This window comes from Micropterus dolomieu, linkage group LG14 (assembly GCF_021292245.1).
Source record: "Micropterus dolomieu isolate WLL.071019.BEF.003 ecotype Adirondacks linkage group LG14, ASM2129224v1, whole genome shotgun sequence".
Taxonomy (NCBI): Eukaryota; Metazoa; Chordata; class Actinopteri; order Centrarchiformes; family Centrarchidae; genus Micropterus; species Micropterus dolomieu.
Genome location: NC_060163.1, coordinates 24,290,103 through 24,313,422, shown reverse-complemented (window position 1 = coordinate 24,313,422; position 23,320 = coordinate 24,290,103). Strand labels below are relative to the sequence as shown.

Sequence of the window (23,320 nt, the reverse complement as noted above, 5' to 3'; positions counted from 1 at the left end):
GTTAGAAGTCAGTTCCTGGTGTAGACGGTACACAACCAGTGACTCTACATGGCACAGAGCCCTGCTGATAAACCCTTTCAAAGTAAAGTCACTGACTTTAAGACTTTAAACTAGAGGCTGGAAAACGACAAATATTCTGTAAAGGTCATTTAGGGCCCTGAAGCAAACTTTGTTCAAGTGGCTCAGCAGGGGATAATAAAATGTCAACATGAAAAGTAAACACGATACCTGTTGCTTTACTCGTGAACTGTGTCGTTATTAATGTAGCCTACTGGATCATGACCACTCCCTCAGCAGCGTGGGAGGGCAGATGAAGAGGATTACTAGCACCTTACAGCTGCTTGTCTCAACATGAACTTTTAGATTTCCCGTGTGTTCTGAGACCCTGCGGACTGAATGGAAAAGATAAAAAGAAGAAGTACTAATACTAAACAGTGTTTAGTGTGAAGAAGGACTATAAACCTGAACATGGATTTAGAACATGAGGCCGTAGAGCTGGATTCCTCTTGTAACTCCCCCTGCGATGAAGCAGTTAATTGCTTAGACGTTCAGATCCAGGACCCAGAGATGGACCCCGGACTTGTTTTTGTTCCCAGTGGGAATCATCTGATGTCTGGTCTGCTGGGTCTGAATGTGGTGCTGCTGGGAGCGGCCCTGGTGGCCGGAGAGGCTTTCAACCCAGAGGGCCTGAAGCACCAGGAGCCCCATGTGTTCATGCTGCTGCTGATGGGGGTCAGTTTGGTTTGGATGCTGTGGTACCTGCTGTGGGCCAGGAAACAGCCTGGAATCTGCCCACATAAAGACCACCACGCTGGGGGGGTCACCACCACCTGTAAGTACCTGAGTATCACCATAATGACGGGATATAAGAGATTTGTTTTGGATAGAGTAATGAAATTTTTCTTTTCTCTCCTGATCTGCAGTGGTCCTCATACTTTTCGCTGTATTCAGTCTTCTGCTGTATATCTGCAGAATTGGGTACTTGGTCAGTATAATGGAGTGTCAGCCGGCGGCTGAAGTGCTCTCTCCATTCATGGAGGCTCCTTTTCTCGCACTGCAGGTAATGAGAAGTAAAGAGGCCACAAACAATGGCAAAAACCAGAAAGAAGAATGATGTTAAGAAACATAATGGTAGAAAAAAAGTTACTTGAACCTTTTAATACCAATGTATGTGGAAACCCAGTAACATATTTTTATCCTTAGCCAACTTCACGTTGAACCATCTCAGTTATAACATATCAACATCCCAAATGTAGAAGATTACAGAGTTCTAGTTAAAACTGATATCTTTACAGAACCTGAGTACAACACTTATGACCTATGTAATCACCCCTTAAACTAAACTCATCTGTGCAACAATATGATCTAAACTCATAGGTCCACTGACAAGCTTTCACTGAGTTTTCTAAGTCTGCGTCTTATAGTTTTCATCCGTCAAAGGAATTGACTCACTTGACCTAATGTTCCTAAATCTATCAAGTTGTTCAATTCAATGCCTCAAATTCCTAAAACAATTATAAGGATTAAAGGTTCAGTGTGTAAGATTTAGTGGCATCTAGTGGTGAGGGTTGTGAATTGCAACCAACTGTTCAGTCTACCACTGCCCCCTACCCATTCTAAGAGCGTAGGACAGCTACGGTGGCTCACACAGCACAAAAGGTTTGTCCGTTTTCAGCCACTGTAGAAACATGACGATGCAACATGGCGACGTCCAAGGAATGGCCTTATTCTAAGGTAATAAAAACATAATGGTTCATTATGTAAGGTCTTTACACACCACTGAAAACATTGTTATGGATCTTATATTGCATTTCTGTCGATAGATCCTCAGAAATGTTACACACTGGACCTTTAAGGGAACCTTAAATTATTAAAGCTATTAGTTAGTGTTAGTCCATATTAGTTATATTGTAAGGGCTGGTAGACAAGTTGTAATAAAGGTTTAAAGGATTTATCAGATGTAAGATCAATGTTTCTGTTTTTTACTGCATGCAAACCAAAAATTCAAAAAATTACCTTTGGCTCAACATTTACATTTCTTCATTTCAATCTTTTTTTTTAGTACTAGAGGGTGCATTATGCACAAAAACATCCTAATAAATGAATATTTAAATTCTTACTGTTCTGTCCTAAATACTTAAGTAATACATTTTCTTATTGAATGACTGCTTATTTTTCTTTTCCAGGCTTATTTACTGTGGTCTCACTCCAAAGACTGCATTCATAAACACAAGTTAATCACCAGGTGCATCAGTCTATATAATTTACTGACTTTTTAGACATATGTATTATACATTTTCTACTGGTTAACGGTCTAGTGGTGCTTTACATTCTTATTTGAATGTTTATTTTTGCATGCTGTTTCTGATGCAGGTCTGGCCTCATGGTGATCCTGGCAACCGACCTGCTGCTCTGGCTCAACGCTGTGACGGAGGATACCATCCACGAGGAGATCGAGTTAGAAAAACAAGACATGCTTGATGCCAGCAACACAAACTCAACTGAAGCAGACGTCTCTGATTTAGCAGGTAGTAAATGAGGATGAACATCCCTGCCTTGAACCCTATATTTTCCTAAGTATATTCCTCCATGTCTGCCTCAGGATTTGCCAATACGACCTTCTGCCAGTGCAATGCGACTGCAGTCTGCCTCGGCTTCAGGAAAGGCTACGAAATCCTTCATCCCTTCAACATGGAGTTCTACCTGATGGCGGGCTGCATGATCTATGTGATGTGGAAGAACGTGGGCCGCAGGATGAGTTCAGATCACCACCACGTTACTCAGAAGCTGACCCTTAGTGTTGTCTACAAAGGGGGGGTCATATATGGCCTTGTGTTTGGCTCCCTGGTCCTCGGAGCAGGAGTGTCAGTCTTTGTTCTGTACCAGGTTTGGGTGAGCCGGCGGCAGCTTCGCCTCACCGCCTTCCTCATATTTTACGGCTACCATTTAGCCGTCATGCCCATCATGTCTCTCTGCTCCCTGGCTGGGATGGTGGTATACAGGCTGGAGAGGAGAGCCAACGAAGCGGGACACAACCCCACTCGTAGCCTGGATGTGAGCCTCCTGGTCGCAGCAGCTCTGGGCCAGCTCGCTCTGTCCTACTTCTCCATAGTGGCTGCCCTGGCCTTGGAGAGCCGCGGGACTCTGGGGGACCTCGACCTGTCCTACTCCCTCCTCAGCCTGCTGGAGCTCATCCTCCAGAACATCTTCATCATCGAGGGCCTTCACAGGCACCCGAAGCTCAAGAAGAAAGAGAAGCAGCTGAGCAGCATATTCAAGGTAAACACGCTGTACCTGCATGTCATGTGACACGTGTTTTGTAAACTTGAACAAGTCAGTCTTTAAAAAGGTTTTGTTCAAATGACAAATTTCCCCACAGTTTAAGAAAAAGGTTGCTGAGGAGAGGAAGATGGATATTTCAATGCTGGACAAGTCAAATGCTGTTGATGAGAAAACATCCTGGACTAAAAGAGCGATACAAGAAATCTGTGCTTTCCTCGTCCTTTCTAACGTCATGGTAATGTGTGCTTATCAGCCGATTTTAAAAGAAAAATTACATTACTTTGTTGCTTCTGCATTTATTAAATATATTTATGTTCCTTCTTCTTGCAGCTGTGGATCATCCCTGCGTTTGGAATCCACCCCCAGTTTGAAAATGGCATCGGGAAAGAGTTTTTTGGCTTCTCTGCTTGGTTTATTCTGGTAAACCTGGGTCAGCCGCTCAGCGTTTTTTACAGGATGCACTCCGTGGGCGCTTTAATAGAGCTGCTCATCTCTGCATGACGAGCAGTGGTGGTCCAACATGACAATGTGACCACATGACATATTTGGTTTTAAAACACCATCATTTATAAATTATTTTTAATCCCAATTAAAGGAAATTTTAACAGCCAACAGTAATATTTGACAACAGTGTGCTGCCAGCGACATGCACAAAGACAGTGGTGTGATAGAACTTTAGTGGACGACGGAAATTGGAATCCAAAAAGTGTAAAATGTCAATATGTTCAGCAGACATGGCAGCCGCCCTTCATGGTGGCTCCATGGTGGTAAATTACAACTAGCAAATAAACATCCCATAAAATTAATAAAAATGCCTCAGTAATTTATGACCCTGACCCAGGGTCTGTGTAACAAAACACGTAATTCAAAGGGTATACAAATTAGTTTTCTCTGGTGCTTTCAGCCACATCTCATGATCTTCATTAGCAAATGGATCTGGCTCTTACGTCTTCACGTGACCTAGAGGTCCTTAAGGGGGTCTCTTAAATAGTTGAAATTACCGCCTTAACTTTCTTCAATTCTTAAATTAGTAATACTTTTAATAGTATATATTGTGAGAGCAGACTGATAAGCAACATTAATCTAAAAGGAAAATCAAAGGTTTCAATTCTTTTACCTACCAAATGCAAGTTTTTGTTTCCCTTGGACTCAAACATCTGTCCTGCACAGAAACCTGACCCTCATCCAACACATTTGGGTGTGGCGTTCAGGCGTCCACATACTTTTGGGAAAACAGTGTGTTTCAGGAAAATGTATGAAATGAAATAACTTCCTCTGAGCTCAAACCGATCTCATCAGTTTTTAATTCTGGCAGGATATATAACACTTCATATTCACAAGAGGTTCCTTTGCGGTTTCTGTCTGGAAATGACAGAAAAGAAATCCCATGTTGAGTTTCCTTTCAGCACAATGTGAAAGGCTTCAGTACAGCAGAATCCTTTAGTCTAGAGTGAGCTGACAGTAGTAGTAGTTCATTTATGGCAAAGGGTTTAAAGGACAAACAGAAAACACTGACTCCTCAAAAAAAGTCAAATACATCACTAAGTCATGTGCTCATGTCACTTAATCTCACTAATTGTCACCAATTAAATTTTTTTGGCAAAATGAATAAATTACTATTTAATAATTTAAATTGAATTACCATTTAGCATTGTTTTTACTGCAGCCGCTCATAATCCATGTTTTGACACATGTAGACATTTCCTCTTTTGTCTAAACCCTGAAAGCTGTCGGGAAGAATTCAGAACAAGATTTTCACTGCTTGTTTTTTCTTTAAATAAACACCAAAACAATGTGAAAATGTTCCTCTGGTCACAGTTCAGACACGAGGAAGGGGAAACACCGCAGATCTTGTTTGTTTGTTGGTGAGGTTGTGAAGAGAACCAGACATCTTCAACAGCTGCTCTAGATCCTCTGGATTTCAAAGAGCCGTATGTCCGTGTCGTACCAGATTGGAGGATCCACGTTGCTGCGGCAGCAAGAGAAGAAAAACAATGCCCTTGTTAAAATGAATCTTTGACGCCAAAAGCTCAAAACACATGTGACTTGTCAGACCAGTTTGAAATAAATCAGTCTGCTTCGTTGGCTTTTATCTTGCAATCCAAAATGAACGGGTAACACACACAGAGCTCATGTTCAGTTTGTTTACCGTAAGTAGATGACTCCCCACATGTAGGTGCGGAACCACATGGTCGTGCCGGCGTTGGCTTGGTACTTCCTGATGAGGATGGGATGAGGGACGGGCAGGAGGCCGACGAGCGTGCCGTGCTGAAGGAACTTAAGGATTTCTGACTCGTCTGTCAAACCCCTGAGGACGACAACAACACTGATCTCATCTTGATGCAACATATCTGATCGATTAAAGCTGCACTAATAAATATTTCTGTAGCAACAATGGATCAAATGACTGAGTGATGAGAAAGGGGTCACTCATTGTGATGCTGCTGCAGAGAATGATATTTAACATCTCATTCAGCTCACTGCAACTTTACTGGTTTGGTTTAGCTTTTTCATATTAAATAAACTATTTAATTTTTAAACTGAATATCTTTGGGTTTTTGACAGTGTGGACAAAACAAGACATGTGAACCGTGTACATGGACTATTGTCTGACAATTTATAGACAAAAAAATTAATCGATTATATTAAAAAGATGAATCAATAATGAAAATAATTGCTGGTTGCAGCAAGAGCCACCATGAGTGAGCAGGCAAAGCAAACAAGCAGTGGTGGAATGTAACAAATGCAAATTCAAGGTACTTGTACTTTACTTGAGTATTTCCATTTTATGCTACTTTATACTTTCTACTCTACCACATCTCAGAGACAAATATTGTAGCTTTTACACCACTACAAGTCTGACAGCTTTAATAACTAAATAACTAGTTACTTTTTAGATTACAATTTTTCATACCTTTACTTCCCAGTGAAAAACATCCAAAAGTGGTGATTCTGACTTTGTTTTTCTGATAGTGTTTCCTTTAAGGGTTGTGAAAATTATCCTACTTCTTAATCTAAATAAAATATTGAAACCTAAACTATTAAAATATAAATTGCTGTAGATTACACTACCCAACAGTATATAAAGTAGTTAAATTAGCACAAACTTACAGCAGTCAAATGAAACATACACATTAATGCAGAAGTAATTTTAATATTGTTGCATGGATGTTGCAGAAACTGCTCAAACACTCAACACTTCACACCTTCTGCACAAACTACTGGTCAGACAACAAAGTCTCTTCAGTCTCTGAAGTCTTCCTTCAGCTCTGCAGTAATAAGGGTTTTAGTTATAAATAACTAAAATGATCTATCTATCTAATATTAATTCAAAAACAGGGAACATTTACTGCACCATCAGTACTTAAATTATGTTAATAATACTTACATACTTCTTCAACCACTTTTATCACACAAAATGTTGTGTTATTTCTTACTTGTCGATGCAAATCTTCTCCACCTGAGGGACCAGCACTTGCAACAGCCGCATAATGGTCTGCAGAGGAAGTTTCACCTTCCATGACAACACCTGAGAAAAGTGGCACGATAGAGGAGGACACATGAGCTACAAGTCATCACAGGAACAGCAAAACAAAACAAACAAAAAACACAGCAGAAAAGACTTCTACTGACCCATTCTGGATCAGCGCACCTCGCTGCTTCTGACTCTGTGTGGTCCGCCTAACAACAGAATAAAAACATGCGAGTCACTTTAAGTGCACAAAGAAAAAACAACAACCCCCCCGCCCTAAAAAAAAAACCATCGCTGCTGTGAAGCCTTGTGTACCTCGTGGTCTCTCTCTGAGTTGGACTCTGTGTCGCTGGCTCCAGCTACAGCACTGTTATCAGCAGTCGTCTGTGTAGAGTCTGAATGTGGTACAGCAATCAAGGTGCCGTCCTCGCCCACCTGGGTCTTCTCTGTTATCTTATCAATTCCTAAAGGGCGCAAGAACATCTTCTTTTAAATTGCAGGGGGGAAAAGAATGACTGGAATAACAATCAAAAACCTTGAAAGGTGGCTCTGAAAAGGCTGCATCTTCTCTGAGGTTCCTCTAAGATCTACAGAGTGATTTAGTGTCTTTTAAGCTCATTGCTTTGCTGTTTTGGTTCATTCTCGCCACGTTCTGCTGCAACAGGCGGCTCTTTGCAGCAATCATTTATTGACTGAAGTCTGAAGTAAAATGACCGTCAGATGATCATCATTAAACTTTCAGTGATAGAGAAATCTAACTTCATACCAGGTGTGGCCTCTAAGCTGGCTTTGAGCGTGCCAGGCTCAGCAGGTACAGAAGGTCTGGTGCCCTCCATGAACTCTGCCTCTGTAGAGTTGGTCCTGGAAATCCCAGACTTTTTCTTCTTCTGCAGGGCCTTCTGAATAGACGCTTTGTCAGACGGCAGGTTGGCCAACTGGTGGAAAACGTTACGCTTTCGGATGATGGCGTACACAAGGTTGGAGTTACCTGTGAGGGAGATTAATTGTTGGTAGCGGCTGGAACCATAACGGATCTGTTGACTTGAGTTCACATATATGTTCTCACCATCAAACTGATATTGGATGATGTTGTTGAAGACCTCCAGAAGGAAGAAGACAAGGTGGTGGTTCTGGGGGAAGGAGAAGAGGAACCAGGGTGTGGAGAAGGCCTCCAGGAGGTGGAGCAACTTGTTGGCCGCCACCATGGACAGGCTCTTCAGATAAGGGGAAACTGTTAAAGCACAAAAAGTCAAAATGTCACAGCAGAAATGAAGGCACAGAATCCCAGGGAGGCCCTAAAATACTCTGCAGTTCTCCCATTTAGCCACAAGGGAGCGCCATTTCATCTGTGATACTCACTGTTCACTATTATTGTTAGCAGGCAGTCAAACAGAGGCTGGAGGCGCTGGTGTCCATTGGTGATGATTTTGTGGAAGATCTAAACATGAACAAGTAAATTTAATATTTAGAGTTCTCTGCTGTTGTGTGTTCATTCACAGAATTTCAGAAAATACTACACAGGGAAAATACTGCCTGGAAATATCAAACATCCAAATTCCACTCATACTTTTTAAATCGGCTTTTTAATAAAGACTATAAAATATTTGCTAACATAAGAGGTCATCACAAACCTGAACAAAGACGGAAACATGGAAAGATAAGAAGCTCAAAGTTTGAAAACATAGGACACCCTCAAACCTTGGACCCTCAAAACTTTAAATGGGACAGTTTTAGAAATTTCAGTCACATGTCCCAGTACTTCATTGAAATGTACTAGAAGGAAATTTGAAGCTATTAATACAGCAAAAATGAAAAGTAAGAAGATCAACAAAATTATTGTATTTCCATCAACATTTCTTGGCAATCCTCACAGATCTTTAATCAAAGTAGGTATAAATAAAGTGATGAACTATAAATGTGGCTGGATCAAATCTGTCATATATCTTTGAAATGATGGTTAAAATTGTTCAAATACTTTTATTGAGAGCTTTCTTGTGTTTCATCACCTACTCTCTTACCACAACGAGCAGGTCAGCGTGGGTTCCTGTGAAAACGGGAATGTCCATCGGGACCCGGAGAGTGTAGGGCTTGTTCAGACGAACACCGAAGTTTCTCTCTCCACTCAGCAGCAGGAGGATGAACACGCCGATGTGCATGAGGCCGACACGAGCTGCAGGTGCACACAAACAAAAGAACGAGAGGTTTTTAAAAGTGATCTGTTCAAGTTGACACTCATCTACAGTATACGCACATACAAACTGTATTATATTTAATAAATCAAGGCAGGGGGCGGCACGGTGGTACAGTGGTTAGCACTGTCGCCTCACAGCAAGGTCGCGGGTTCAAAACCTGGTTGCCCTGGTTTGCATTTTCTCCCCGTGTCTGCGTGGGTTCTCTCCGGGTGATCCGGCTTCCTCCCACCGTCCAAAGACATGCAGTCTAGGTTCATTGGTGACCCTAAAATTGTCCTTAGGTGTGAGCGTGAGTGTGAGTGGTTGTCTGTCTATGTGTGGCCCTGCGATGGACTTGCGACCTGTCCAGGGTGGACCCCGCCTTTCGTCTGATGTCAGCTGGGATTGGCTCCGGCCCCCCGCGACCCTGTACGCAGGATAAGCCGTTGACGATGGATGGATGGAAATCGAGGCAGAGACAGAGGATGACTCACATTGATCTGCTCTGGCATCGTTCAGGTTGAAGAGGATGGGAACCAGCATGTCCAACACGTCGCTGCTCTTCAGCACAAAGAACAGGAATTTCTAAAACACACAAACACAACTTCTGTTACATTTTGCATTCACATAAAGAACTACATGAGCATTTGTTTGAGTTTTCAGATTCCTAACGTACTTAATTTTGAAACAAAGCTGTGACTCAAATTACTCCGTATTTATAATACAGTATAATGCACTTTATTTACCATCTGCCATTTTATTTGAGTGTTTGAATTCTGACTGAGAAATCTATTCATGGTATAGAGTCCTGTAATGGAACAAGAGAGTAGTCCATGCCATCTACACTACTCTCTGCTAACAATCCCACAATGCTGTGCTCACAATCTCAATTTACTGCTCACTTTATATTAAAATACCGAGTGTCTTTTATAAAAAGGGAGTGGCGAGTGAGTGACTTCAGCCATGCTAGCAGCTCTGTGAGGCTCTACTTAGGTACAGCTGTGCATTTAGCTAAATGCTAACATCAGCATGCTCACAATGACATAATATATGTGATATTTATTCAATATTTCTGTTGGCTTTTAACAAACCCCATTTCCCATAAGCCCACTGCAGGTTAAATGTAACGGATCACTTAAAGAGGCGAGTGAGTCGACTGAATGGTGTATCTAGTTTTTCATTCAACAGATAAAAAGGTGGAAACATTACAAGAGAGACAGCATTTGGATGAAACCTGTGCTGCTGCATGGGTACATTTTGTTGGGAGATGTAATTTTTTCCTGAAAAATAACAAAGAACTTTCTTAACTTGTAAAAGCTGTTGTAGTAGATTAGTAAATTGGTGGTGGAATGACCGACACTGCAATCCATAGAGCCACACCGCTAGCATGGTAAAAAAAAACTAACTGCAGTACTGTACTAACTGCAGCTTGTACTAGCTATATTAAAATAAAATATAAATTGAGCTCCACACCTTGTTGAAGTCACAGAATTTCCAGAAGAGGATCAGCAGCTCCTGGTGGAACTGGATCTTCTTGGTGGAACGAGGCAGATAAGTCTGGACCAGAGGATTGTTGAGCAGCCGTGCCAGACCTTTCAGGATGAAGCCTAAGTCCTGATAAAGCAAAGAGAAAACACCCTTTAACATCCAACAGTGTCTTCTTTTTTAATGCTAAAAGGTTAGCTCCGTGTCACAGTACCTCTTCTCTGTGTATTCTGGAGAGATAATTCACAAAGAGGTTATCAGGTCCAGATGGCTGAGAAAAAAAAAAAAAAAAAAAGACACCACACGACGGCTTTAAATTATGCATCAGTGTTTAATTAAAAAGAACAAAGTCACTGATTGATCCATCTGCCTCTTACCTCCTGCTCCTCCTCTGCTGAGGTGGATGCAGAGGCGTCCAGGGCTTGGAGGGCGGCGCTGGCGGCCGACCCAGCCTCATGCTCCAGGGTGACGATAAGGATCTGGACGGCCTGCTCCACCAGCTGCTCCCGGTAGTCAGAGAACAGCAGGTGGTTGTACGGGATGCCGTACCCCACAGGGTCGTAGGCACACACCACGTTGAGCAGGGAGGTGAAGAGTGGCAGGGCATGTCTGGGTGAAAGACAGGTCGAGGTCAGTCAGCGCTGTAAATCTGTACTGAGGAGTCAAGCGCGGTGGGCTATCAGAGTTTTCCATGTTCAGAGTACCAGTGAATGGCTCTTCAGAGGGGCCGTATGAGCAGCTCCACATGTAGGTTAACGCATAGCAGAGGGTGATGCATTTGCAATTTCCACTGGAGGCTTTTCACAATCCTATTTCTCACTTTTATTGTTTCAGGTTGATTTATTATTATTATTATTATTAAAATCCCTCTGAACATGTTTCTCTTACTGTCCAGATGCTGAAGCCTGAAAGGAAAACCTGCAGACAATACTCAGGGCTTTTTGGGTAATATTTATATTTATAGTTAAAAACTCTCCCATAAAAAGATCCTCTGAACGCCAGTCAAATACAAAACAATAAAGCACGGTCCTCTTTGTAGTAAAGATGCACAAACACAATGTCATCTTTCAGAGTCTCTGGTCTCTATAAAGACAGCTGCGGTAAAGATAATTTTTCATTTTTTAGTGGATTACCAATACAGATGACCAGCACTCCTGTGCACCTGTATGTGGTTGTGTTACCTGTTTTCAGTGGAGCAGAAGAAGGAGACCCAGGGATTGGGGTTTCTTTCAGAGGACGGAGGAAGGTACATGGCTTCAGAGAAACAGGTGAGGAGCAACTTCAGCAGCTCGGTCCTGAACAAAGACATACACATGGGTGGATCAAGATTACAAAGAAGTTACTAGAAATCTAGTTTATAGTTTATAGTATAAAACCAACTGATACTGAATTATTTGAATTGTGTCCAAGATACAAACTGAATGGGACATTTTACAGTTCGACTATGCAAATGTGTCAGTTCCAAACTACCTCAAAACATATTTAAACGTATCTTTGGCCTTTCTGGACGGACATTTCCTGTTACTTACATGTTATTTACAGGAATTATTATTATTCCTGGAGTCATTATGTTGACACTATTAGAGTTTGTACTGTACTTTTACTGTAGAGTTATGGCCATTTAAATCCACCAAGTTGCAGTAGTGCTGTCAATGCAAATAAACATCAAGCTATGCAGAGTTGAAATGTGTTCATGTCCTCTTAGTTAATGTTAAACAGGACACTCCTACAAATGTATGGCAGACAGATATATGAAAAAGTAATGCAATAACTATTTTTCCAGGCTCATCCAGTTATTTTGTTGAACTGGTAAAGCAGCAACATGATGGCGCTATCAGATCTGGTCATCTGTTCTGTTTGATCGTGAGATAACTAGTACACATTCTCTGATGCTGCAGTCTTTTACCTGTTGAGGTCATGGATGTAGTTTAGAGGAGGCGACTGTGCGAAGCCCACCCCGGCCTCCCAGATGTACTCACAGCTGTCTATGGATCGCATGTCCTCAGTTGTATCCTGCAGAGAAACAACTTTAATAATCATCATGTAGATGACAAATGGTTGTTGTCGGTGGCAAGTGCATCAAAAACTAGTGTTTGTGGTTCACTCTCATTTGGACCGATGTGTAATTATGTTAACTAAATAATCATTTAAGTCATCTTAACAGAGTGTCTCAATTCACGCTCTTCCATTTTTACACTTGCTATTTTGAGTTCATATGTGCGTTCACACTGAGAAGTATGGCAAAACGCGGTGGACTACACTGCAGCGATTGTGATTGTAACAGTGGAAGTACGTTCATTTTATGTACTTTTAATTAAATTGAATTGAAGTGAAGTGAGCAAAGAAGCCGGCAGATATTTTGGAAAGCAACAATTGCATTCAAAAGAGAGCAATAATGGTTACTATTTGCCATTAAGAAGAAGAAGTCAAATCTTGCGTTCGTTATTTTCAGTCAGTGCACAGCAGTTTTTGATTTTAGACTACACTACCGTATCGAAATTTACACACTACGCAAGTAAGTACAAGTGTACAAACGGAAGTATCCGAATTAAGACACATTAGGCGCTCAACCACCAGCACATCTGTTTGAGTCGTTCTATAAGCAAAAACGTCGAACATAGTCTAATTCAAGCCTTTCAAATTTGAGCATTTGCTGATTTTGTCTGATATACTGTAATTATAAATATAACATTTTTGGACATTTAAAGGAGTTACTACAAAATAATATATTGAAAACAATAATCAATGAACAAACATGTCATAAGTCACAGCCTTAGTGTAATTAAAGATGATGAAATTAGCCTTTTCTATAGCATAAAAACCATTGAACGCCCTTTCTGTTTGTAGTCAAAACAGTTAATAAATTGACTTAAAAAGGAGAAAAACTGTCAAATAAAATGTTCCCACCATGCTCTAACTAACAAAACATACAAAAGAGTATTATAAGCTGAACTGTGTACTGAAAAAGTGATTATTCTGCATGTTATCAGCCATTAATGGCTTTATTTAATGTGATATTTAATATATTTAAAGTACTGCTCATACAGCGACTAGAGAGACACGTATTTATTCTGTAGAGCATTCTTCAGTTGCGTTAATATTTACCCACTGCTACATCTACAGCTAAAGGTCTAAAGAGAACAGTGCGACTATGTTCTCACCTACTTCTGCTATGTGATTCAGCAAGTGGACTAAGCTGAGTACTCTGCTGACAATATCTGTATGTGACACCTCAGCACAGATAACTACAGTTTTATGAATAGATCTGACTAGGTGCTACTGTTGTTTTTTTCATAAGTAAACTGACAGCAAAGGGCAGCATGCCATGCCGTGCCACACTTAAGTTCACTGGAGTTCAAACAAACCCAGGAAGCAGCGATTTGGTGAATTCGGCCTGTGACTTCCCTGATTAGCAAAGTGTACTTGCAACAAGCCGGCAGATATTTTGGAAAAACTGTTTCATTTGAGTGATTTTAGGAGTTTGAAGAAATAAAAAGGTGTTATAAAACTGGCCCTAATCACATTTAAATTCAGTTGCAGTTAAATGCAGAGATGTTTTGTTGGTTTTTGTTCTTGGTTTCTTTACGAGTTTGAAGTGGGTGATGTCAGGCATTTTCGTAACCCAATCAAGAGTAAAATCAAAATGTGATGACAGTTGTGGGGTTGTTTGCTTACGCTGTCAAGCAATCAAATGTGACCAAACACCCACACAGTCTTGATGAAGCAGATTAGCTTCCGTCCTTCCATGAGGATGTTTCCCCCAAACTTTAACTTTGATTCCTGCTTAGTCACAAGTGTTATCAAAGAGACATAATAAAGCGGATATTTCAGAGACAAATAACTCCCTTACTTGGCAAATAAAACACTTGCTGCATGACTGTACCGCTGATGGTAAGACTATATGTTTTCTTGGGAAGCTCAAATCCAAGGCATTCATGATGCTCAGAAATGTCACCGTCCAATAATGTATTTCTGTGTGTTCGTGCATGCTTCACAGGTCACAGCGGCAGGTGGGAACAAACGACCGCCGCAGGTCATTTTCCACCTTCTGCCGAACAATTTCACTCAGTCGCTCCACTGACTTTAACATTTCCTCGGGGGGGCTGTGAGGTGTGAGCAGCGGTCTGATCATGGAGGGGTTAGGACCTCTCCAGATGTTTGCTCAGCTCGGTTAAGAAGCGTCTTCTCAGCCCAGTTAACAAACACGGCCACTCCTGCCTCTCTCTTTCTCATGTGGAGTAACTCATTAACTTGAGCTACTGCCTGAGAAGGTTGTGTGAAGGAGATAACAGAGCTAACTGGTGCTGCCACGGGGCTAAAAATACACTTTTCATGAGCAACAAAGTATTGACACTGTTGTACCTTAAGGGCTAAAAACAAAGCAAACACCAAGTCGAAGCAGGCTCTGTTTTTCTTCTAACAGTATGTGGTAAGACTCTGAGGATGTCGCTCAAAAAACTTTTTTGTGAGACAAAGATGAGAAGATTGATCAGATGATCTCACGTCAGGCTGCCTTGCTTAGCATAAAGATCGGAGACAGGTGGGAACAGCTAGGCTTACTAACTTTTTCCAAAGTTAGAAAGTACTCCCACTAACATCTCTAAAACCATATAATTTACAGAATATCTCTTGTTTTGAACTTTTTCTTGACGAACGATAGCGTACCCACACACCCAGTTCCTCTTTATAGCATCTACAGATGAATTTTGTGGATGGTTTATGTGTTGCGTTCTCAAGAGCCACTAAAGCTGATGATACACGGGGCAATTTCTTTGAGCAATTTTGCTGGGCAATCTTGCTGGTGGCAAGTCCGACTATGTTTTGAACGGATACCGGCATGGTGGGGCGGGTGACGGAGTGGTGGGGGAAGGGGATTACGGTTGTAATCTTTACTCATTACCATTGACAGCAACATTGCCCAGCACCATTGATCTAAAAGTTGCTCCGTATATCATCAGCTGAACATTACTGTGATGGCAGAGTGAACACATTTACTCTGACAGTGAAATCAGAGGTGTTTGGGTTTATTTACAGTTGGCAGTCGCCCCCTCGGACAGACAAAGGTAAGACTGCGAGAATGTTATTCAGTTTCTAAACACTGGTCTAAAATCAGATGATACAGCCTTTGATCACATTGATGTAGAACTGCTAACTAAATCCAGCAGGAATGATCTGCTAGCTTATGATTTAAATAAGTTTAAATGCACGATGCTGTAAAAGTAGAACATCAGCCAGGAAACGTACGTAGTACCAAGTTTGCAAGAGATCTGGAGTAGACACTCTATCGACCCCATGTACACAGACTGGTTAGTCTTTAGAGGTCCCTGATTGGCCGCTCTGAATACGATCAAAACATGAGGATTTAAAAGAGATTTAGGAAAATAAAGTGGAGTCAGTTTGTTGTTAGAGCAGTTAATTACAACACAGATCACCTGTTAAAACTGGAATAAATTCCTTTGAGGGTTTTCAGTTTTGTAGATTATAACCTTTATTCTACTGGCATATGACTATATTTTAGGCACAAAAACCTGAAAACTTCACGGTGAGGTTAAAAAACAAACAAGCTACAACATTATTAGTGAGCTTTAAAAGGTGTTGCTACTTTTTTTCACTTTGAATAGAGTCCTCTTGCTAAACTAGGCTAAACACATCCAGGCAGCTCTGTATTTAATGCACAGACACGAGATTGATGTCGATCTTCTCGTCTCACTCTTGGAAAAAAAGCAAATAAGCAAATGTCAGAAAATGTTGACTAGTCCTTTAAGCAACAGCAGATGTGCTGCAGAAATGTCATTAATGAATAAGCCCAAAGCCATTTTTTGGTAAGTCTACTTAATTAAATACTGAATATTGGCAGGTGTTTGTCCCCAGCTGCACTGTGGGATAATGAGGCCACAGCTGAATGCCTGAATCGCAGTGTAATGTAGAGGGGCAGTGGACTCACCGGGCCGTTCTTCTTGTGGCTCTGAGCAGTGAAATCTGGACAGAAGAGCAGGTCGGCGATGGCCAGCAGCAGGGATTCAGCCAGCGGCCGTGCTTCATCATCATCATCGGCATCTTTGTCTAAACCCTGGACGATAAAGAGACGATTTATAAGACACGTCACGTTTGTGGTTTTGACACTACAGGCCTGAAATTGTAGATTTAAGCCAGAATTGTCCATTCTGGCTTAAAAATAGCAAACTCCATGAACTGATGAAGATCATGTGATATGATCAAAAGCTCCAGAGCAGCTACAAAAATGGATGATGATTTGTATGCTTTTTAATTAGTTGATAGGTAAAAAAAAAAAATAATAAGAGGAAGGAAACATGATAAGTGAATCATAAAGCAGGCAAAAACAAAAGGAGGGAAACAGAAGGAAGGATAGAGCACATGCAACAGCAGCAGACATCCATGCAACAAACACGTGTTAACACCAGGTAAACACACAAAATACCACCACGTAGAAGAAAAATACATCCTGGGTAATACTCTTATTCACTACCATATCTGTTCATTAAGCATGGCAGTAGAGCCAGGAGAAGGTTAGCTTAGCATACAGACTGAAAACAGCTAGCCTGGAGTCTTGTTGTTTCTGTGGACACCTGGGAGTCACCACAGCACCCAGCCAAGAAATAATCACACACATAAAACCACAAATTATCATTTTTACATTTCTATTTTTGTACCAATTAAACAATTCAGATTTAACATGTTATTGTAATTTTTGAGGTTCTGGGAAAGTGATTTTGTTAGCCAGGCTAGCTGTTTGCCCCTTGATTTCAGCCTTGCTAAGATAACTGAATTAGTGTATTTTCCAAAATGTCACACTATTTTTAAAAACATAATAAAATTCAATTTAACAGCGCCACAAAAATCAGTAACAGTATTTCACTGCAGAACAACCTACCAAATTCACACATCTACAAACAACCCATTAGCCTATTCCAACTGCTACAGCTCTGCATTTTCCCCTCAGTCCCACACTTTAATTAAGGGACATTCAATCCCTTCCTAATTCAACCACTGGCCGGGAGGAGGGAGGGATACAATATGGGCAGTGTTTGGACCTTGGGTCCCCTGCCGACCAGGTAACCAGAGAACCAGCAGCCTTCAAGAGGTGGAGGAGGGAGGAGAGGGGGGTTAATTTTGGACAGTGACTTCAACTGCATCAACAGCAGCAGCAACAGTCTCATCTTGCAGTCCAGATCCTGAATCAGACAACAACATCGCTCCTAACCAGTGTAGATTATTATAACTGGGAGTCTCAAAGGGCCAAAGATCCTCTGATGTCTGGAGAGCTGAAAGGCTGCTGACAGATTCGACTCTACAAACTGTTTGATCAGTCTGATGCTTCCAACACAACACGTGGTACTGTAGCTTGTCTCAGGAAGCAGAGGTTTTATTCATCTGCCTCTAAGAAATCGTTTCTTGATTTCCTTTTTGTTTTAATCTCCACCAATAAATACAACCAAAGAAGCAAAAATAAAGCTGTTTTCCATGTCAGTTGACTTAAATCTTGTTTTTTAGGTTTTGCAAATATCTTCACTGATGATATTTCTGCCAGTTAAATTTTCTTGTACAACAGAAGTAATGTTTACATTGTGTTACACCCTGCAAAACACTGCATGAATCCTAGAGGTGTAACAAAAGTGCCAGAAGTATTTCCTTCCTCATAAAACAGAATTGTTTACTAAGTCACATTCTTTTACTTCCCTGCCTTTCCCTACATTCCTTGGCCACCTACTGCCACCCACTATTGATCAGTGTAATAGCATATAGCATAAAACCGTCGGCAGGGAATCCACATCACCTGCGTGATATTGTGCAGTATTGTGCGTCCTCATATGCAAGCATAAGATTCAAACCTTAATGGAGCTACTCATAAAACATAGCTCCATTGTGCTACCAGTGGTCAAAAACTCCTCCTTTTGGTGATTAAGCAGTGAAAATGTCAGCTATACTTTGTGATTAGTGCTAATTAGTGAACGTTAGCAAGCTAATATGCTAAACATAGAAGTTGAACACGGTAAACATTATACCTGCTAAACATGTCAGCATGTTAGCATGGCTGTAGACTTGTTTGTCTAGCAAATAGCATAGTTACTCAAGATAATCCCCAGACTGGCTTTACTATTTCATAACTTGGGGAAAAGCTGGGTGAACGGTTCCTTTAAAAAGTAAAAAATAAAGGATTTTCTCTTCTATTTTTTCGCCAAAGGCTATGTCAACATGTAATTATCTGCTGTTTTCACATTATACTGACACAGGCTTTGCCAGTTACTGTCAGGAAATTACGGCCTGTGAATCAAAACAACAATTTAGAATAATTATAACAGACTGGGGTAGAAATAAATTGAAGAGAAACAAAGCTTTCAGGTCTTACAATCAATACAACTAATATAACATGGGAACACACTCAGAGAGGCTGGTTGGTTTGTAATTAACCACGAGATTATTACTTCCTCCATGCATTCCTTTCCTATTACAAGCAACTCGCAGAACAGACGTGGATAACGGCGTCTGATACTCTATGACAAGCTTCGATGCGAAATCATTAATGAACAGAACATCCACTGCTCCTTCACTGTGCCGTAGCTTCACACTCTTCGTGTTCTCTGAGCCGAGGGAGGCAGACTGAGTGTCAAACAGGACATGACACAACAAACAAGTGCAAACGTTATATAAGTCCTCTGCAGAGTTTCTGGAGAAAGACCTGGCCTCTCTCCACTACTTCCTGTGACTGACTGAGTCGTACCCCCGATCTGCCAGCTCCGGGCACGGTGGACCAGAAGAAGCCTCTCCAGTCAGCGTCCTCGAAGATGTACGGCAGGATGCGGGTGAGCAGGCGGGTGCAGTTCAGGACAATCTGGCGCTGTTTCTCTGAGGGGCAGCCGGAGTCTGCAGCCTGGACCAACCTCTCCACTGCCTGAGAAAACCACATGTAGAAGACTTTAACACGGTGGTGACGCTTTAAAGTCAGGTTTCTATACATTTATGCTTTTAATTCCAGAGTTTTTAAAAATTTTTTTATGATTTCCGTGTTCAACCTTTGCAAAAAAGACCTTACCTTTGTCAGGTCTTCAACGCACACTGTTATTGTCCCATAGAAATCATCTCCTGTATCTCCAAAACCCGCAATTCAAGTCTAACTTTTTAGTTTCAGAGACAGCAGGAGATCATAAAGATTCCAACAATACCAAACATAACAGGCTGAATTTTGGGAAATCTGTTTAAAATGATGTGCAAGACATTTAAAATATGCAGCTGTTCGACTCAGAAGAAACCTCGGGCAGGTAACTTCATGTTGACTACAAGACTAGTTTTACGCAAAAAAAGTGAATGAGCATATTTCCCCAAATGGTCTAAAAGTATTCCCTAAAATACTCCGTCTGTGTATCGTTTGACATTTTAGAGTTAAGACTCAAAGTCAAATGTTAATCAAGCAAGAACTGCAAGAACTTTGGCCAAATATAAAAGTCTGAGTGTGGCAACATTTTGGACTAAATAAGGAACTAATTGATCAAACAATATGTAAAGATGGGGCGGTGATGGTGCAGTGGATAAGACGCATGCCTTTCTTGTGAGAAACCATGGTTCAATTCCCCACTGTGACACATCCACCAATGTGTCCCTGAGAAAGTCACTTAATCCCTAGTTGCTCCAGAGGCGTGCGACCTCTGACATAAATAGCAATTGTAAGTTGCTTTGGATAGATGAGCGAATGTAAAGATGATTTAGTCTCTGATCTGTCACTTGATAGCGTTTGGTACTCGGTGCCACGGACACACTTTGCAGCGTATGTTAAATGCTCTGTATTTGTATAGCGCCTTTCTAGTCTTTTTGACCACAAAGCACTCAAAGCGCTTTTACACTACATCTGCACCATTCACACACATTTACCTACTGGTGGAACAGCCACCAGGGGCAATTGTGGGTTCAGTATCTTGCCCAAGGACACTTCGACATGCAGCCGGGGAACCCGCTCTACCTCCTGAGCCACAGTCAAGCATGTTTTAATGTTCAACATGAAAAGAAATGTAGGACGTTTCTCTTTGTCTCTTCAGCTGAACATTCTTATTTTTAGCCAGACCTTCAAAAAACATCTGCTTTACTTAAATAACCTTTGACCTTTACAAACACCAAAGTGTGTTACACTCAAAGTGTGGGAACAAGAAACAGCAGCATTCCTTTGACTCTGACTGTCTCCAGGATGGCAACACATTTGAACCCTCGCTGCCTGTAGCAACTACCATCTGAAAACATGACATCCTGTAGAGTAACCCCTCCTCAAAACTGCAGGTTACCTTGTAGCAGAGGGTTGCCAGGTTGGACGGAGACTCCTCTCTGACAGCTCTGATCTCTGCCGCCGGCACCAGAGCGAAAACATCCTGGACGGTGGTGGAGGAGTCGGACCAGAACTGATCCCAGAAGACATCGTCTGTGGCTTCTACGGGCTGCAGGAGAGGAGACACACCAACACACCACTCTGTATGCAGTATGTCTGTATGTGTGTAACATGATCCCAGACAGGAGAAACATCCCCTCTGACTACAGCAGCCACATCCCTGAGCTCTGACCTCCGAATGAGGAGAGCAGTTGGATTTCTGCTCCCACTAGTGAATGTATTATTCATTACACAGCTGCTAAATAAAGTCAAATGAAAACAGAAAGTAAAATTACATTCTACATCCTCACAGCACACCTGTGTTATGTTATTTTAAAATTTTCTTAATTTACCTTAAAGTATGACACCCTATATTTTATCTAATTTCATTTTGTCCCATTATTTCTTTTGTTGTGTTTATGTTAGTGGGGTAATCCTCAGTGGTACGGAAATTTACTCAACTACAATCTTGAACTACTTGTATTTTACTTGAGTATTTTCAATTCATGTTACTTCTCAACAACATTTCAGAGGGAAATGTTGTATTTTTACACTACATTTATCTGACAGCTGTAGTTACGATTTGAAATTAATAACATATCAAATACATTTATTACATTAAACCAATGATTCTCAACCTTTTGGGCTTGTGATACGTTACATAAAATCAGTGTGTAGTTGAGGCCCCTTGTCAAATTTCCGAAAAGTTGGAGGCTCAAAGAAATCAAATAATCCAACAAATGAAAACAGATTTGTGTATCAGAACTTTGTTTATCCTTGTTTCCTCTCTCACAACCACTCATATTTTAATGGTGACCCTTTGGAGGGGCTCGAGCCCTAGGCTGAGAACCACTGGACTAAACTAGCTTACTAAAGTAGCGAAAAGTACTTCTGCCCTGAGCAGCTAAAACAGTAAAACGCTGTTCTAACATCGATGCATCAGATTTAATAATCTCCTAATGATAATGAATAATAAACATTTTACCACATGAGTACTTTTACTTTTGATACTACAGAACAATTAGCTGATGTTCTGTACATTTACCTAAGTAGGATTGTGAATGCAGGACTTTTACTTGAAGATGGTTATTAATAAATTCTGCAGCTTTCAGCTGTGTGTTTTTGTAGTTCTTTAGTGCTCCAGTAAACAGTTTGAATACTGTAAGTACTGCAATTAACTAGTATTATTATTATTGTTCAGTTCATCTTCTGATTATTTTCTTGATTAATTATTTGGTGTAAAAAGCATAAGAAAATAAAGATCTTTAAATTTTCTTTTAAATTCTGTCTCACCAACAGTCTATAATATATTCAGTTTACTTTAATCTAAGACAAGAAAAGCTGCACACATGTATGACACAACTGATCATTAACAATTAATCTGGCAGTTATTTTCTCCACTAATTGACTTATGACTTGTCTAGCAAAAAGCAAAATCACAATATGATGTCTTTAAATGTCTGGTTTTGTCTAAAAACGAAAAAATATTCAAGTTTTCTTTGAAACAAAAGTATTTTTTAAAAGGACTCAACAGATTATTCGTCTGTGGAAAGACTCAAGACTCACTAATAATGGACTAATTGCTGCAGCTATAACCTGCAGACAAAACTTAAACAGGTTGGATAGCAGCGCCAACATTCAAATGAATGGTATCTAGTTAGTTCCACCTTAAATGCACCTGCCAGGGAAACACATCTCTGCTGCAAAACTAATTAAATTCAAAGCTGTCAAGTCACATGTTCAAGCTAGTAAAGGATCATTTCACTAAACAAATAAGAAACGGGAAAGGATTCAAATACTCAAAAGGCCAAAATGAGCGTTTGCAGTATCTTACACTGCACAAATATTAAAAAATAATATCAATATTTCAGGAGATATGTTTGTGTTTTGTCTGGACGTCATCAATATCAACCGATTGATGAGTTTTCCCTGTTTTTTTCTCTCCAGTTTGTGTCATCAGGGCTTTAGTTCAGGCTACCATCTGGCACTCCAACTTTATCTCCACAGGCTGAAATTAAACCACAAACCGACGCGCTCAACGTGCGTTTCTGTATTTTTAGTGTTTAAACGTAAAAAAAACCGACCTGTGTTTTGGTTGTGAGCTGAATCACCGCTTTCCTGAAGTGAAGTTTGGTGTCTGCGTTTCCCATTTTGTGTCACAAACCACCTCCTGCCTGCGTGGATCCGTGTTAATACTGAGTCGCTGTAAAGGACGATGGTCTCCCTCATCCACCGGTGACAGCCGCTCTGCGCTCCTGCTGCGTTCAGGAACTGCTCGGAAACCCCAGCTACCAGTGTATGTGTGCCAAAACCTGTGCGCAGTAGTTGTGTTTATGAAAATAACAATATGATGATGTTTTGTGCTGCAACGGTGAAACAAAGACGAGAAAAGTGTAGGCCAAGTGTAATGTTTATATGTTTTTGTTTTAATTTTAATATGTAGCCTATCAGCCAACACTTCAAACAACAACAACAAACAAAGCACATGATATTGACAGCAACCACCACAAGAAACGTAAAAACAAAACACCAAAAGAACAT

General features: G+C 40.8%; 2 protein-coding genes across 2 annotated transcripts; one reads left to right on the top strand and one right to left on the bottom strand.

The window, feature by feature from the left end:
- The first annotated feature begins 468 nt into the window (after positions 1-468).
- Positions 469-4,015, top strand: LOC123983546 (proton channel OTOP3-like). The gene is made up of 7 exons (XM_046069800.1): positions 469-832; positions 924-1,060; positions 2,187-2,245; positions 2,374-2,528; positions 2,603-3,279; positions 3,380-3,517; positions 3,613-4,015. The coding sequence occupies exons 1-7, from the start codon at positions 469-471 to the stop codon at positions 3,781-3,783; spliced, it is 1,701 nt and encodes a 566-aa protein (XP_045925756.1). The 3' UTR covers positions 3,784-4,015.
- Positions 4,016-4,558: 543 nt separating this feature from the next.
- Positions 4,559-23,017, bottom strand: hid1b (HID1 domain containing b). The gene is made up of 19 exons (XM_046068936.1): positions 22,864-23,017; positions 20,700-20,849; positions 19,151-19,321; positions 16,355-16,480; positions 12,317-12,423; positions 11,592-11,705; positions 10,788-11,019; positions 10,625-10,681; positions 10,399-10,539; positions 9,420-9,510; positions 8,773-8,924; positions 8,114-8,192; positions 7,821-7,985; positions 7,521-7,742; positions 7,070-7,218; positions 6,916-6,963; positions 6,720-6,811; positions 5,432-5,590; positions 4,559-5,251 (listed from the first exon to the last, which is right to left on the bottom strand). Exons 1-19 carry the CDS (start codon positions 22,927-22,929, stop codon positions 5,188-5,190), a joined length of 2,385 nt encoding a protein of 794 aa, XP_045924892.1. The 5' UTR covers positions 22,930-23,017; the 3' UTR covers positions 4,559-5,187.
- Positions 23,018-23,320: the final 303 nt, after the last annotated feature.

Excerpts from the sequence above, each read along its gene's own strand:
- hid1b (XM_046068936.1), bottom strand. The coding sequence starts at position 22,929 with ATGGGAAACGCAGACACCAAACTTCACTTCAGGAAAGCGGTGATTCAG. Across the intron at positions 8,925-9,419 it reads CGATGCCAGAGCAGATCAAT|CTCGTGTCGGCCTCATGCAC; the intron begins GTGAGTCATCCT and ends GTGCACCTGCAG. Across the intron at positions 5,591-6,719 it reads GAGAAGATTTGCATCGACAA|GGGTTTGACAGACGAGTCAG; the intron begins GTAAGAAATAAC and ends TGTCGTCCTCAG.
- LOC123983546 (XM_046069800.1), top strand. The coding sequence starts at position 469 with ATGGATTTAGAACATGAGGCCGTAGAGCTGGATTCCTCTTGTAACTCC. Across the intron at positions 1,061-2,186 it reads CTCCTTTTCTCGCACTGCAG|GCTTATTTACTGTGGTCTCA; the intron begins GTAATGAGAAGT and ends TTTCTTTTCCAG. Across the intron at positions 2,529-2,602 it reads AGACGTCTCTGATTTAGCAG|GATTTGCCAATACGACCTTC; the intron begins GTAGTAAATGAG and ends TGTCTGCCTCAG.